Genomic DNA, 12,970 nt, shown 5'->3' with positions numbered 1-12,970 from the left:
GATTTAATTTTAGTAAGTTGAATCCTTATTACTACTGTTATTTTATATTACTACTGTTATTTTATAGGGCTGAAATAATAAGCACCACTTACAATTGATGTGTGACACATAGTTTGTTTATTGAACATTTAAACATGTAAATACTTAATTCTGTTTCATTGCAAAAATCACTCATCCTTCGCAATAACGGAGCAGATCCATGGAATATATGGTGAAATCTTTATATAAACTTCAGGTCGTTCACGACTATTGCAGATTTTTGAGTCACCAAAGGAAGTGACACCGACTGCAGTGTCTCTACAAACCAAAGGACCTCCTCCATCCTCCTGTGAAGAAACACAGATCAACACATGACTGAAATGATACAGTACTTCTCACTAATGATGGTCTCAATTCGACAATGTTTTTACTTACACTGCAGCTTCCTCCATCACCGGAGACACACATCATCTCTGAGACTGAGAATTTGTCTTTCCATTTATTTTTGCATTCAGTGTTATTCGTGATCTTCACTTCTGCTTCCATGAGACGAAAAATCTTTTTCCCTTTAAAATTCAGTCTTCCCCAACCAGCAACACGGCAAACAGAATCAGCTTCAATGTCTCTCGCTTTTTCTTTTGGTATGGAAATCTTCATTACATTCTTGTTTTGTTCGACTTCTTTCTCTAGCTGTAATACAATAACATTATCATCATTAAATACAGTCTAGTCATTTAATAACAGTCATTTGAACTACTGTTACCCTCAAAAGCATAATGTCATTCTGGAAAGTGCTCATGTTGAAGTCTGGATGCATGTGGTAAGACTTCACACCAATGCGGACATAGCCTTCATTTTCTCTAAGGTCATGTGCGCCAACCACAGCTGTTAGATTCTCATTTCTGTGTAAAAAAAAAAAAAAAAAAAAAAGTCCTACTGGTATTATGAACAATAAAATCATTATAGAAGGTTTGTTCATAATATTATTATTTTAACTCATCAATTTAAGTCTTACTTCCAGCAATGCGCAGCGGTCATAACATATCTATCAGAAATGAGAAATCCACCACAGATATGTCGCCAGTTCTTCTGAAGAGAAACCATGAAAGGTCTGGAGTGTGGTTTTGCTTCTGTGCCGTTCACTATACCCACATCCACATGAGCTGAGAGAGAGAGTCTGCTGTCAGTCAGCTTATTCAGCAGATACAAATTAATATAATATGCTGTTATATAGTCAGTCTCACCAGTGAAGGTCATGTGTGGCAGCAGAGAGGCCAGCAGGAGAAGAGAGATGATGATCATGATGAAGACAATCAGTAGGATCTTACTGACAAAGATTATATAAATGTGAGGATGGGCGGAGACATTGAGCTGCCTGTAAGACTTTTTTTCTCAGCTTGTGGTGTCAGTAACACTGATAGTAAGAATATATTATTCTTCTTACTTCTTGTTATCTGCATCAACTATTACATGACACTACAAAATATAAGATTTGTTTTTCTTTTTTTCTTTTATAATTTGCATTTTGGCCAGGTCACTTCCGTAAAGAGATTTTTAATCTCAGAAATTTGTATCTGTTTAAATAAACGACAAATACATAAGAAATGCATGTGATTATGTAGCTTTTGCTCTCAGAATATTACAATGGTTTTGTGTATTGATTAAATTTGGAAATTAATTTTGTTGTGATCAACATATGCTGTTGACTGAGCTCAACTTGAACCCTAACCCTGAACTACATTATAGGTAAACTATAGATCAACCCAGGAGGCGAGTGTGATTTCAACAAGTACAACATGTTCCTGAATCAACATTCCAATCAACCAGTCAGAATAGATATATAGCTTTTCAGGAAATATCTGTTTTAGGCTTAAAATTGTGGTTAGGTGCTTCTACACCCTTGTTAATCAGCTATCATTTCCCGTTGATTTTAGGAATAAATTATGGGTAGGGTTAGGTTTAGGGGTAGGGATTGGGTTTAGTCAGGGGTCGGCAACCCAAAATGTCTAAATAGTCCTCTTCTCCATAGTTTTCTGAAAATGCTAAGTCAGTGCAAGGGTAAAATGCAGCATCATCCTCTTCTCTTTTGACGCACAATAATGCAGCCATCCTCGGACCTGAGCAACAAAAAATAAGTTTCCCTATGTGTCATTCCAAATATATACTGACAAAAATCTGAAATCACTTTTTTAAAAAGCCATTTTGTTACTAAATATGTGCCTGGATTGTACTTTTACCCGTTTAATGTGACTTCCATTTAATGTGACTTTAAACACTTCAAACAGCCTCACATATGTGTTCCCTGCGTGTTTGACCTTTCAATGGTATTAATTTGATCATTTCTTCTTGCGGGCCATCAGAGTTAACATACTTGCATAAAAGCGCTGCCTTTTCGATATCGATCACATCACACGACTCATTGAGTATGCTGGAGCTGAATTAATGTCCTTGATTTGCTGATTGGTGATGTTGCCTGCTATTTTAATGGCCCTTTCCTTCACTGTCTTTGCGGACAGAGGCATGTCTTTAATTTTCTGTATTATCTCGGTTTTGTTTTTGAAGTCTGAAAATAGGTGCTCTGAAATTTTAATGAATGAATCCTTCATGTAGTCACCATCTGTGAACGGTTTCCCACGCTTTATTATCTCCCAGGTTGCAACAAAACTAGCAGCAGTAGTGGAGTTTGGAGATGCAATCCACTTCTTAAATTTATCTTTGCGCTCCTCTAATTTTTCCAGAAGTACACTTCTTCTCTCACTCCCAACTGGGTACTTGGCTGCAAATGTAGCATGCTTTCCCTGGAAATGTCTTTCCACATTACTCTTTTTGTTATTTGACAACTTCTCATTACAAATTAAATATGCCGGCAATCCTTCCGCATTGGCAATGAAAGCAAATGATTCAGTCCAAGAATCATTGAATCCTCTATTCTCCACAGTTATCTTTCTCTTTTTCCCCTTGGGATCCATGGCCCATGACACACCCGCCGGTTTGTTTGTTTGTTTTTCAGCATCATGGCATCAGTTTATGACGTGAATCTTTGTTGACAGAAATGTTGAAATTAAATATTTATTATACACATTTTTACAACATTGAAAAACATTAAGAATGTTTATTAATTTATGTCATACAGAAATTATATTATATACTTAAAAAAAAAAAAAAAAAAAGCTCCAGGGAGCCACTAGGGTGGAGAACAAGGAGGGTGGGGAACCAATCACACAGACACACGCCCGCGATGAGCTGTCAAACAATCCATAACCACAACATACACACCCAAAAATTTAACCTCAAACCAAAAAGCAGGTGATTATACCAGAGACCTGTCACAAATCATTGCAAAGCAACTTTACAGAAAATTCATAGTTCAGTGGTGCCTGGGGCAGAAGAGAGACGGGGGGGCAAGTTCGGGAGCAAGTTCAGCTTCCTGACTGCCTGATGGATGATCCAGATCTGGATCCAGACTGGAGCTTGTGTAAATCCTAGCAAAACAGAGAAACAAATAGACATACTTAGCGTAGCTGCTCTTCCAACAAAGTAAAATTAATTAGTTTAACCCAAGCTAAAGAATAAGAATGCGCATTTGATCAGATACAACTGCAGTCACAAAATAATGAGATGCATTATTCGAATGCTTGGCGAAAGAGATGCGATTTAAATCTAGATTTAAACAGAGAGAGTATGTCTGAACCCCCGAAAATTATCAGGAAGGCTATTCCAGAGTTTGGGAGCCAAATGCGAAAAAGCTCTGCCTCCTTTAGTGGACTTTGCTATCCTAGGAACGACCAAAACCCATCGTTTTGTGACCTTTGGGAGCGTGATGGGTTGTAGCGTGGTAGAAGGCTAGTTAGGTACATAGGAGCTAAACCATTAAGGGCCTTATAGGTAAGTAATAATAATTTGTATAATTTAATCTAAACCAAAATAATTTGATGTAAACCATCTAAGAGCCTGCCCTTCAATACCTGTATAGTTTTGTAATCGATCTATGAGTATGTCATGATCTATGGTGTCGAACGCAGCACTAAGATCAAGTAAAACAAGCAATGAGATGCAGCCTTGATCTGACGCAAGAAACAAGTCATTTTTAATTTGTACGGTTTCTGTGCTATGGTGGGGCCTGAAACCTGACTGAAATTTTTCATATAGATCTCTCTTTTTTGCAGGAAGGGGCTCAATTGAGCAGACACAACTTTTTCTAAAAGTTTAGACATAATTGGAAGATTTGAAATGGGCCTATAATTTGCCAGTTCACTAGGATCTAGTTGTGGTTTCTTAATAAGAGGCATAATAACCGCCAACTTGAATGGTTTTGGGACGTGACCTAAAGATAACAGCGAGTTAATAATGTTGAGAAGCAATTCTTCTCTACAGGTAACAACAGTTTTGGTAATTTAGTGGGTACAAGATCTAATAAACATGTTGTTGGTTTAGATGCATTGACAAGATTATTTAGCTCTTCCTGTCCTATATTTGTAAAGCATTGCAGTTTATCTTTGGGTGCGATGGATGATAATGAAGCATTAGACAAATGTAGAATCTACATTTGTTATTGCATTTCTGATGTTATGTATTTTATCAGTGAAGGACTTCATAAAGTCATTACTATTAAACCTTGATTGAATACCATTCGTGTCCTCGTCGATACGTGAGGCGTGTTCTAAACTAATGAGAACGAGCGCTCTGATTATTTTGTTGTAGCATACGATAGAGGATATATTCACACATTATAGAAACGAAAATGATGGTGTCTAAAATAGATTTTAAGAAATAGTCTATAGAAATAGTCTATAAAAAATTAGACTCAAGACACACTGCAGCAACAAACAGGAAGTGACAATTAGTTGTGGTACTCTGAAAAGGTTCAGGCGGTGTGAAAGGCCCTATTATTCACTAAGCTTAAATGGATATGTCTTTCCAAACCCATAAGACCTTTGTTCATCTTTGGAGCAGAAAGTAAGATATTCCTGAAGAATTTCAAGACCTCTCTGATCATTCAGTGTATCTGCATGACACAGGATAGCATGCCATACCATCTCTAATGGTATGGGGTTGCATGAATGTGTGTGGCATGGGCAGCTTACACATCTGGAAAGGCACCATCAATGTTGAAAGGTATATCCAAGTTTGTCTGACCACAGAACAGTTTTCCACTTTGCAACAGTCTATTTTTAATGAGCTTTGGCCCAGAGAAAATACCTGTGCTTCTGGATCATGTTTAGATATGGCTTCTTTTTTGACCTATAGAGTTTTAGCCGGCAATGGCAAATGGCACGGTGGGTTGTGTTCACCGACAAATGTTTTCTGGAAGTATTCCTGAGCCAATGTTGTGATATTGCTCCACTATTTTTTGCCGCAGCATTGAGGAAATTGGTGATCCTCTGGCCATCTTGACTTCTCAGAGACACTGCCACTCTGAGAGGCTCTTTTTATACCCAATCATGTTGCCAATTGACCTAATAAGTTGCAAATTGGTCTGCCAGCTGTTCCTTATATGTACATTCAACTTTTCTGGCCTCTTATTGCTAGCTTTTCTGGAATGTGTAGCTCTTACGAAATATAAGTTTATGAGATTTGTAAATTATTCCATTCCTTTTTTACTCACAATTTGTAAAGTGTCACAACTTTTTTTGCAATCGGGTTTGTAATAGAGTCCTCTGAAATGCCGTATTTTAGGTAAATGTGAGGCCTCCATCTGACTCCACAGCTTAAAGACAGTTCCCTCCTTTTCATCTAAAAAATAAATAAATAAATAAATAAATGTGGACAAAAATGCTATCCTCTCCATGCCGCAGCCCACTTCTAACACACCTGCACCTGCTCATCACGGGCTGAGCGGCCACACCTGCGCCCCATCAGCAGATGCTCTCATAAACCCTGCAAGCGGGCACAGAGGTTAGAGATGTCCCCACAAGCCTTGGCTAACTTTGTCTTTTCCTTTGCCCATAAAGAGCAGCGTTTGACCACCAGCCCCAACGCCACGGGAGAGCATGGACCCAAACTGCACTAGCACACCGCCAAGACGCCGAGCACAGAGCACCAAACCGCCTCACAGCAATGCCTTTCACTTCCCCTCTTACCAATAAAATCCACCCTTCGGCGAACTTACCTTCATCCTCGAGCACCTTCATCCTACTTCACCCGGCATGCATACATATATATATATATATTTTTTTTTTTCTTTTTTCTTTCTCTTAAGTGTTTTATTTTAATAAGTCACACATACTTTAGGATCCTAAATTATGTTGTCAATATTAACTTCTGGCATTGCTATATCAGTTTAAACCCTGTAGACGCATACAAATATTAAACAGGAATGAATGTGGTAAGTCAAGATGGGATTTTCTTGCCAAAGAAACTTTTACAACATTACATGAAAGGCTAAACATTTAATCTCAAGTAGTGCATAGAAACGCGTCTGATGTGTCCGGTTTACTGTTATGACCATGTCAGCGAAGATTGTAAAGCAACTAAAGGTTTTCGGGGTTTGCAACTCAGCTAATTAATTTTGAGTGGTTCTGGCATTGTAAATGGTGGTGCTGCAGGTCAGCTAAAGTTCAAAAAATGTTGTGTTCAGTGATCAGAGGGTGACAATTTTAACTTTATGACATAGGCCTGTGAGCGTGGGGTTAGCTGAAAGTTCATTTACTGGTCAAAAGGAGGTGAGATCTTTTAACAAGTCAGACCATGGTATATAGAAAAATGTTGTTTAATTTGAGCTAATTTAGTTTATTTTAGTTACTTTTATAAGTTACATGTACAATTTTTATTAAACCCCTAGATCTTTCAACCTCAACATAAACGTACTGAGAATGCAAACAAGTACACAAACACACACACACAAAATATGATATTTAAGCTAAACAAACAACAAAGGATCGGTGCCTAAAACCGCATCCACAAACATCAACTTAAATGAACAAAAGATAATAACCACCAATATGTGTTGACACAGTTAACTTTATTTAAATGATTCAGAGAAATAAAATGACACTAAGTTGTTAGAAGGAAAAATGTGTACTCACATAGCTGCATGATGACTTAAGGAGCCTATGAATCGAATACTTTTTCAAAAGTGAATCGAACCTTGCATCACTAAAACGGATCACAAAAAAGAGGGTTTATACCATCCCAACATGGAAGGAGCGTATACTTCACAAAAAGTGTAGAAATGGGCATTTTTTACATAGGTTATCTGCGCATGCATTTAATCAGATGTCCGATGATTTAGAGCGTTGCCATATACAATATGAGTACGTATCCACGATGGCCATGTTTGAAGCCTGAGGTGAATGCTAGGTATTGTATTTCCCTGACCTGAAGATCTACATAGCTTGAATGAGGTATTAGTTAAATGTGTTCAATTGAACCTTTTGTAAAACTAAAACAAAAATAACTGTTAAAACATATTTAGACTAAATGATTATATTCAAGAATAATATGATATACATGTCGTGGCGAGTGGGGCGGGGCCGAGAGGCATGTTATATACATGTTGTGGCGAGTGGGACTGGTGCGCATAAATAACAAGCAAACACATAAAATAATGTCCCAGGCCTGGTCCTCTCTCGTCCTTCACTATAGTCGCTCCAGTTTTACATCCTTCCATCTCCTACGTGGCACTCGATACTGGCGGTGGGGCGCAGGTGCAGCTCATCTCCAATCACTACACCTGGCCTCACTCCTCGTTCCCACGCCTCTCGGCCCCGCCCCACTCGCCACATACCCGCATCGCCCCTCGCAGGAGACTGCGCTCGACTCCACCCCCCCCCCCCCCTCCCTCCGGGGGGACCACTCACGGGGACCTGCGGGAACCTGAGGGTAGGACAGACGAGTGGGCGGCCGGCAGCGAGCTCGCCCGTCCCCGGCAACTCGCTCCAGCCCACCGCTTCGAGCGTCCATGGTGGCACATGCTTCGCCTGCTCGAGGGCACCGCGGATTCACCACAGCCGCGAGAGATCTTCAGCAGCGCGTCCCAAATCACACTTGGAGCTGTAAATGTTAAAATAGAGAACACCAACTTCAAGAAACAAAAACCAACCCAAAAGAAACAAAAACTAACGGACACTCGAGGAGGACTGACCGACTGTTGGTGTGAGCCCACACTATCACCCCTGTGACATTCACCACTACTCGTGCCTAAATAAAGAAAACACACACACACACACACAAATAAATGTGCACAACACAGTGTACATGCAGCACCACAGGAGAGTATCCACCAAAAAGGGCCACACCCACGATCCTACCAGCACCCCTCGGTGATCCACTAAAACAAAGACAAAAAAATAAAACAAATTAGTTGGTTCTCAGAGTAAAACTCATGCTACGAAAACTGACCATACTAGCCCTGGTGCGGACTAAAAACAGTAGCAATACCCAACCTTACTAGACATGTCACAATATAAAATAACATTAATAAACAGACCTTAACCAACCAAACAAACGAAAAGGTTTACATATCCCAAAAAGGGAAAACAAGGGGGAGAAAAGACAGCAGTGGCAAAGAACTGGAAATCCTAAAGAAAACAAAATTTTTCCATTGGCCTGGGGATGATAACCGGAAGTGAGACTGACTGTGACATTGAGTAACAAGAAGAATGCCCACCCTACCCTTGAAATAAATTGTGGTACTCGATCAGACAAGATGTCTTCTGGGATTCCTGGGATTCAGCAGTTTCAAAGGCTGTGGGAAGAGCTCGCAAAGGGATTAGTTTGCATGCCTTTGAAAATTTTCAATGGCTACTAAAAAACATGTTTTGCCATCGGAAACCGGGAGGTCAGTGACAAAATCTAATGGGTAATAGATAAAAGGTACTAACTTTCCTGTGGGTAGATTTCGTGGGGTTTTGGTCATGGCACAAAGCAAGCATCCCCGCATGAACTCCTGCACATCCTCATGCATTCCCTGCCACCAATATTTAGACTGTAATGAAGCAAGTTTTGGTTACTCCAGGGTGACCTGTTCCTACTGAGGAATGTACCTGGGAGATATCTCCACTTCAACTATAAACTTTTTCTCAGGATCTGGGTGTTGTAGCAAGGGAGCTGTGGTAAAAGCCTCTTTTAGCGTCTGGAAGGCTTGCTACTCTTCGCGGGTCCATTGGTGAACTTTGGGTTTCCCCTTTAAAAGAGAGGTAAGTGGGGGTAGTAATCATACTGTACTGGTTAATAAATCTACTGTAGAAGTTAGCGAAATATTCTCAATATTTAACTTGGAATGACTTACTTGGGCGTTTTGACAATTACAACCCCATTTAAGTATTTTTCCTGTCGTCCAGCCTATAAAGGGTTGGTGTTGAATCAGCCAGGGGTGGCCTAGTATCAGTTCTGCACGACTATTAGTAAGTATAAAGGGGGAGAATAATTCCTGGTGTTCAGGTTCCACACAGAGAATGATGGGTGCAATCTAAGATGTTACATACCCTTTGTTCATCACTTCTCCTGTGACTGCGTAGATGGAGTAGGGAGTTGGAGTTCTTGTCCTTTGGAGACGATGGGTCTTAACGAACTTCCCTGAAATTAAACTTCCAGTTGATCCTGAATCAACAATGGCGGTAGCCTTGACATTGAGGCCTCTAAACTTCAAATTCACAGAAATGGTTAGTGAGGTCGAAATAGAAGATTGAGGAAGGACCGAACTCACCACTAACCGTGGAGGAAGAGATGGACAGGTACGTATGAAATGATCTCCTTCTCTGCAGTTCAAGCATAATCGCTGTTCTCTGTGACAATTTAGTTCCTCTGGAGATAGTCGTTGGGAATCCACTTGCATCTTTTCGGGCAGTGGCTCAGGAGGTTTCTCAGGCATGCTTGAGCAGGGAAAGTTATTTACTTGGTTTGTTACTTGGATAGCAGGACTGTGACCTTAGGTGAACATGCAGCGCTTGTTGTATGAATTTCTCCAATCCCAGATTGTCATCATATATGGTGAGTTGGAGTCGGAGTGCAGGATTTAGTCCTCGTCGATATGCAATTAGTAGGGCTTTTTCACTTGCCGCAGCCAAAGTGCGAAACTCAAGGGAATATTCTGAGATGGTCCTTTTGCCCTGCCGCAGATTTAAGAGCTGATTGCTGACTGAAGGATCCCCCACTGGACGTCCATACACTTCCTTGAAATGGCCAATGAAATTCTGTAAGGAGGAGGTGATTGTGGATTCTTGGAACCATAGTGCTTCAGACTATCTCAGTGCTGGTCCAGATAATTGTTGCATGATAAATGAGATCTTTGATCATTCTGTGGCATACTGGTGTGCGTGCTGCTCAAGGGCAAGTGAACATTGTAGCAGAAACCCATTGCAATATTCCTCCCTTCCGGAGAAGGGGCGCTGGTTGGGATATCGAGCCTGCCATGTATACCAGCATGGGAGTGGCGTTAGCGGAAGCGCTGTCCTCTGGTTGCGCTGAATTCATCCTTGTATTGTCTTCGGTCAAGCCTTCTGTAGGACTCGGCACACAGATGTAAAGGGTGAATTCAGAAGGTGTTTATTAAAGAATAGTTCAAGTGCTCAATGTGTCTTCGTGTTTTCATGCACAGTGAAGTTCCGTTCTTCCTGTTCAGGCAGTTTGGTTTTTACGTGGAACGGGGAATCTCACAGGTGAGTTAGTTCGGATAGCTGACGTCAAAGCCACAGTCATTGATAACTCATTAATATCCGCTTCCTTCCCATAAGCCAAAGATAGCACCAACTCGCAGTAAGCATGGGAGAATACAGCAACCATGGAATCACTAGGCATTGCACGATGATCCACAGGTGTGGCTGAGTGTTTATATAGTGCTCTTGATTGATCCCATGATACGTGGCAGGTGTGGCTGGTTAATAATCAGGTGACAGTGAACGTTGGTGATTGGTGGGGCCGGGCTTGCCAGATCCCTGACAATCATAGCTATTAAACTTTCTTGCTGTGTTTTTAAATATGTATTTAATCTCAGAACAATCTCCAAGCAAATCTGATTTTGTGGTGGTTGTGCTTTAAAACGAAATGATCACAATCCTAATTTAAGTGATGAAGGATTTTGAAAAGTCTGACAGTCATTATCTGTGGAGTACTCTAATGTTAACCTGTTAGCCTGTTTACATGTTTCAAAAGATTAATGGTTGAAACATTATATATTTAGAAAAGTCTTAAAACATGCAAGCAAATGTTATCGGTTACATTATTTTTTAGAGAAATTGAAATAGTTACACTACCTTTTAGATTTTAAATAGGGTAATTTGTGATCTATAACCTACTGTATTACAAGACCATAGTAACGTACCCAAAACTGTGTGTAAAATAATCCCAGCAAAGTCTCAGCTACAGCTAAACGTTAAAACAAAACTTAAGGTTCCTTGTTGGCAGTTTGTTAGGAGTGTGTGTGAAAGCTGCGTGGTTTGAAAGAAATATGTTTTAGCTTATATATGTGACTTTACTAAGCATTCCAAGAAACATAATGTTTTTTTTTTTCAACCAAACCGGTTGTTTGCAGTTAAAAAGTCATAAAGATGTTTATTGTGTTTTGAAGAGAAAAGTTATGATATATTAATACGTTTTTTTATTGTCATAACCTCATCAACCACAATGCATTTATGAGATTATGTATTTCTTCTGCTTCATGTACTTAGCGGTTACTGTATACATATTCAAGAGAAATGCACAAACTCAATTGTTTTAAACAATCTGAAGCATTTAGTCTTTCATTAAAAACATCTTAAAGAGCTCACGCATCTATTTTCATTTGTCTCTGGACTCTAAAAACACTTGAGTACGGACATTAATCTTACACGAAAGCTAAAAATGAATACTTTAAACTATTTTAAACAGCATGGTTAACAACACCTATGTAAAGTGAGGAAGAACGTCTAACCTGTTGTTAGTTCTGTGAGAAATTTGTAGCAACTTGTATAAGGGACACTTTTGGTTTCAAAGAAAACTTATGACAACTCATTTTCAATCTAATATAGGTTTCTTTGTGTTTGTGACCTAGTTTGTGTGTTTATGTACTTGTTTGAGTGTATATTTGTATTTATTTTGCTTGCATGTTCATGTTTTCTGTATGTTTAATGTTTGTGTGTGTGTGTTTGTGATTGTATGCTTGTGTACTTGTTTGCATTCTCAATACGTTTATGTTGAGGTTGTAAGATCTCGGGGTTTAATAATATATATATATATATATATATATATATATATATATATATATATATATATATATGTAACTTATAAATGTAACTCAAATAAACTAAATTAGCTCAAATGAAACAACATTTTTCTATATACCATGGTCTGACTTGTTAAAAGATCTCACCTCCTTTTGACCCGTAAATTAACTTTCAGCTAACCCCACGCTCACAGGCCTATGTAATAAAGTTAAAATTGTCACCCTCTGATCACTGAACACAACATTTTTCGAACTTTAGCTGACCTGCAGCACCACCATTTACAACGCCAGAACCACAAAAAAAAAAAAAAAGTAATTAGCTTACAATTGAGTTGCAAACCCCGAAAACTTTAGCTGTTTTACAATCTTCGCTGACATGGTCATAACAGTAAACACAAAGACACTAGATGCCAGACACCAGATGCGTTTATATGCACTACTTGAGATGAAATATTTAGCCTTTCGTGTAATGTTGTAAAAGTTTATTTGGCAAGAAAATCCCATCTAAAGTCATGAGTACTCCCCAAAAATTATAGGTTACTTGAGTGAAGTACAAATTCCTCAAAATTGTACTTAAGTACTGTACTCAAGTAAATGTACTCTGTTACTATCCGGCTCTGGCAATTTTCACTTCCAGTTCATATTGATTTTATAATTATAAGATATATGATTGTAAACAAAATTAATAGTGATTGATGTGGTTTGAAAATGGATTCCACACAGAGTTATATGCTGTCTGGTACGCTTGAGCCTGTTCCTATTGCATCAGTTGTGTTCATGCTGCCTTTTTGCATTTTTTTTTCTTTTGTGGTTTTAACACATATTTATCTTCCCTTCTTTTGCTGACCAATG

General features: G+C 39.1%; 3 protein-coding genes across 7 annotated transcripts in view; all 3 read right to left on the bottom strand.

Annotated features, from left to right (window-relative positions):
* Nucleotides 1–12,970, bottom strand: part of LOC127987851 (granzyme B-like) — a 152,370-nt gene that overhangs the window by 35,242 nt on the left and 104,158 nt on the right. The gene's annotated exons all lie outside the window — the stretch shown is intronic.
* The window catches only part of LOC127987854 (mast cell protease 4-like), a 177,004-nt gene that overhangs the window by 129,873 nt on the left and 34,161 nt on the right, over nucleotides 1–12,970 (bottom strand). The gene's annotated exons all lie outside the window — the stretch shown is intronic.
* LOC127987856 (granzyme-like protein 1) lies at nucleotides 99–1,361 on the bottom strand. The gene is made up of 5 exons (XM_052590231.1): nucleotides 1,224–1,361; nucleotides 995–1,142; nucleotides 743–881; nucleotides 415–669; nucleotides 99–326 (listed from the first exon to the last, which is right to left on the bottom strand). Exons 1-5 carry the CDS (start codon nucleotides 1,279–1,281, stop codon nucleotides 168–170), a joined length of 759 nt encoding a protein of 252 aa, XP_052446191.1. The 5' UTR covers nucleotides 1,282–1,361; the 3' UTR covers nucleotides 99–167.

Source organism: Carassius gibelio, chromosome B22 (genome assembly GCF_023724105.1).
Source record: "Carassius gibelio isolate Cgi1373 ecotype wild population from Czech Republic chromosome B22, carGib1.2-hapl.c, whole genome shotgun sequence".
Lineage (NCBI taxonomy): Eukaryota > Metazoa > Chordata > Actinopteri > Cypriniformes > Cyprinidae > Carassius > Carassius gibelio.
This window is presented reverse-complemented; position numbering and strand designations above follow the sequence as displayed.

Excerpts from the sequence above, each read along its gene's own strand:
- LOC127987856 (XM_052590231.1), bottom strand. The coding sequence starts at position 1,281 with ATGATCATCATCTCTCTTCTCCTGCTGGCCTCTCTGCTGCCACACATG. Across the intron at positions 882-994 it reads ACCGCTGCGCATTGCTGGAA|AAATGAGAATCTAACAGCTG; the intron begins GTAAGACTTAAA and ends TTTTTTACACAG. Across the intron at positions 327-414 it reads GTGATGGAGGAAGCTGCAGT|GAGGATGGAGGAGGTCCTTT; the intron begins GTAAGTAAAAAC and ends GTTTCTTCACAG.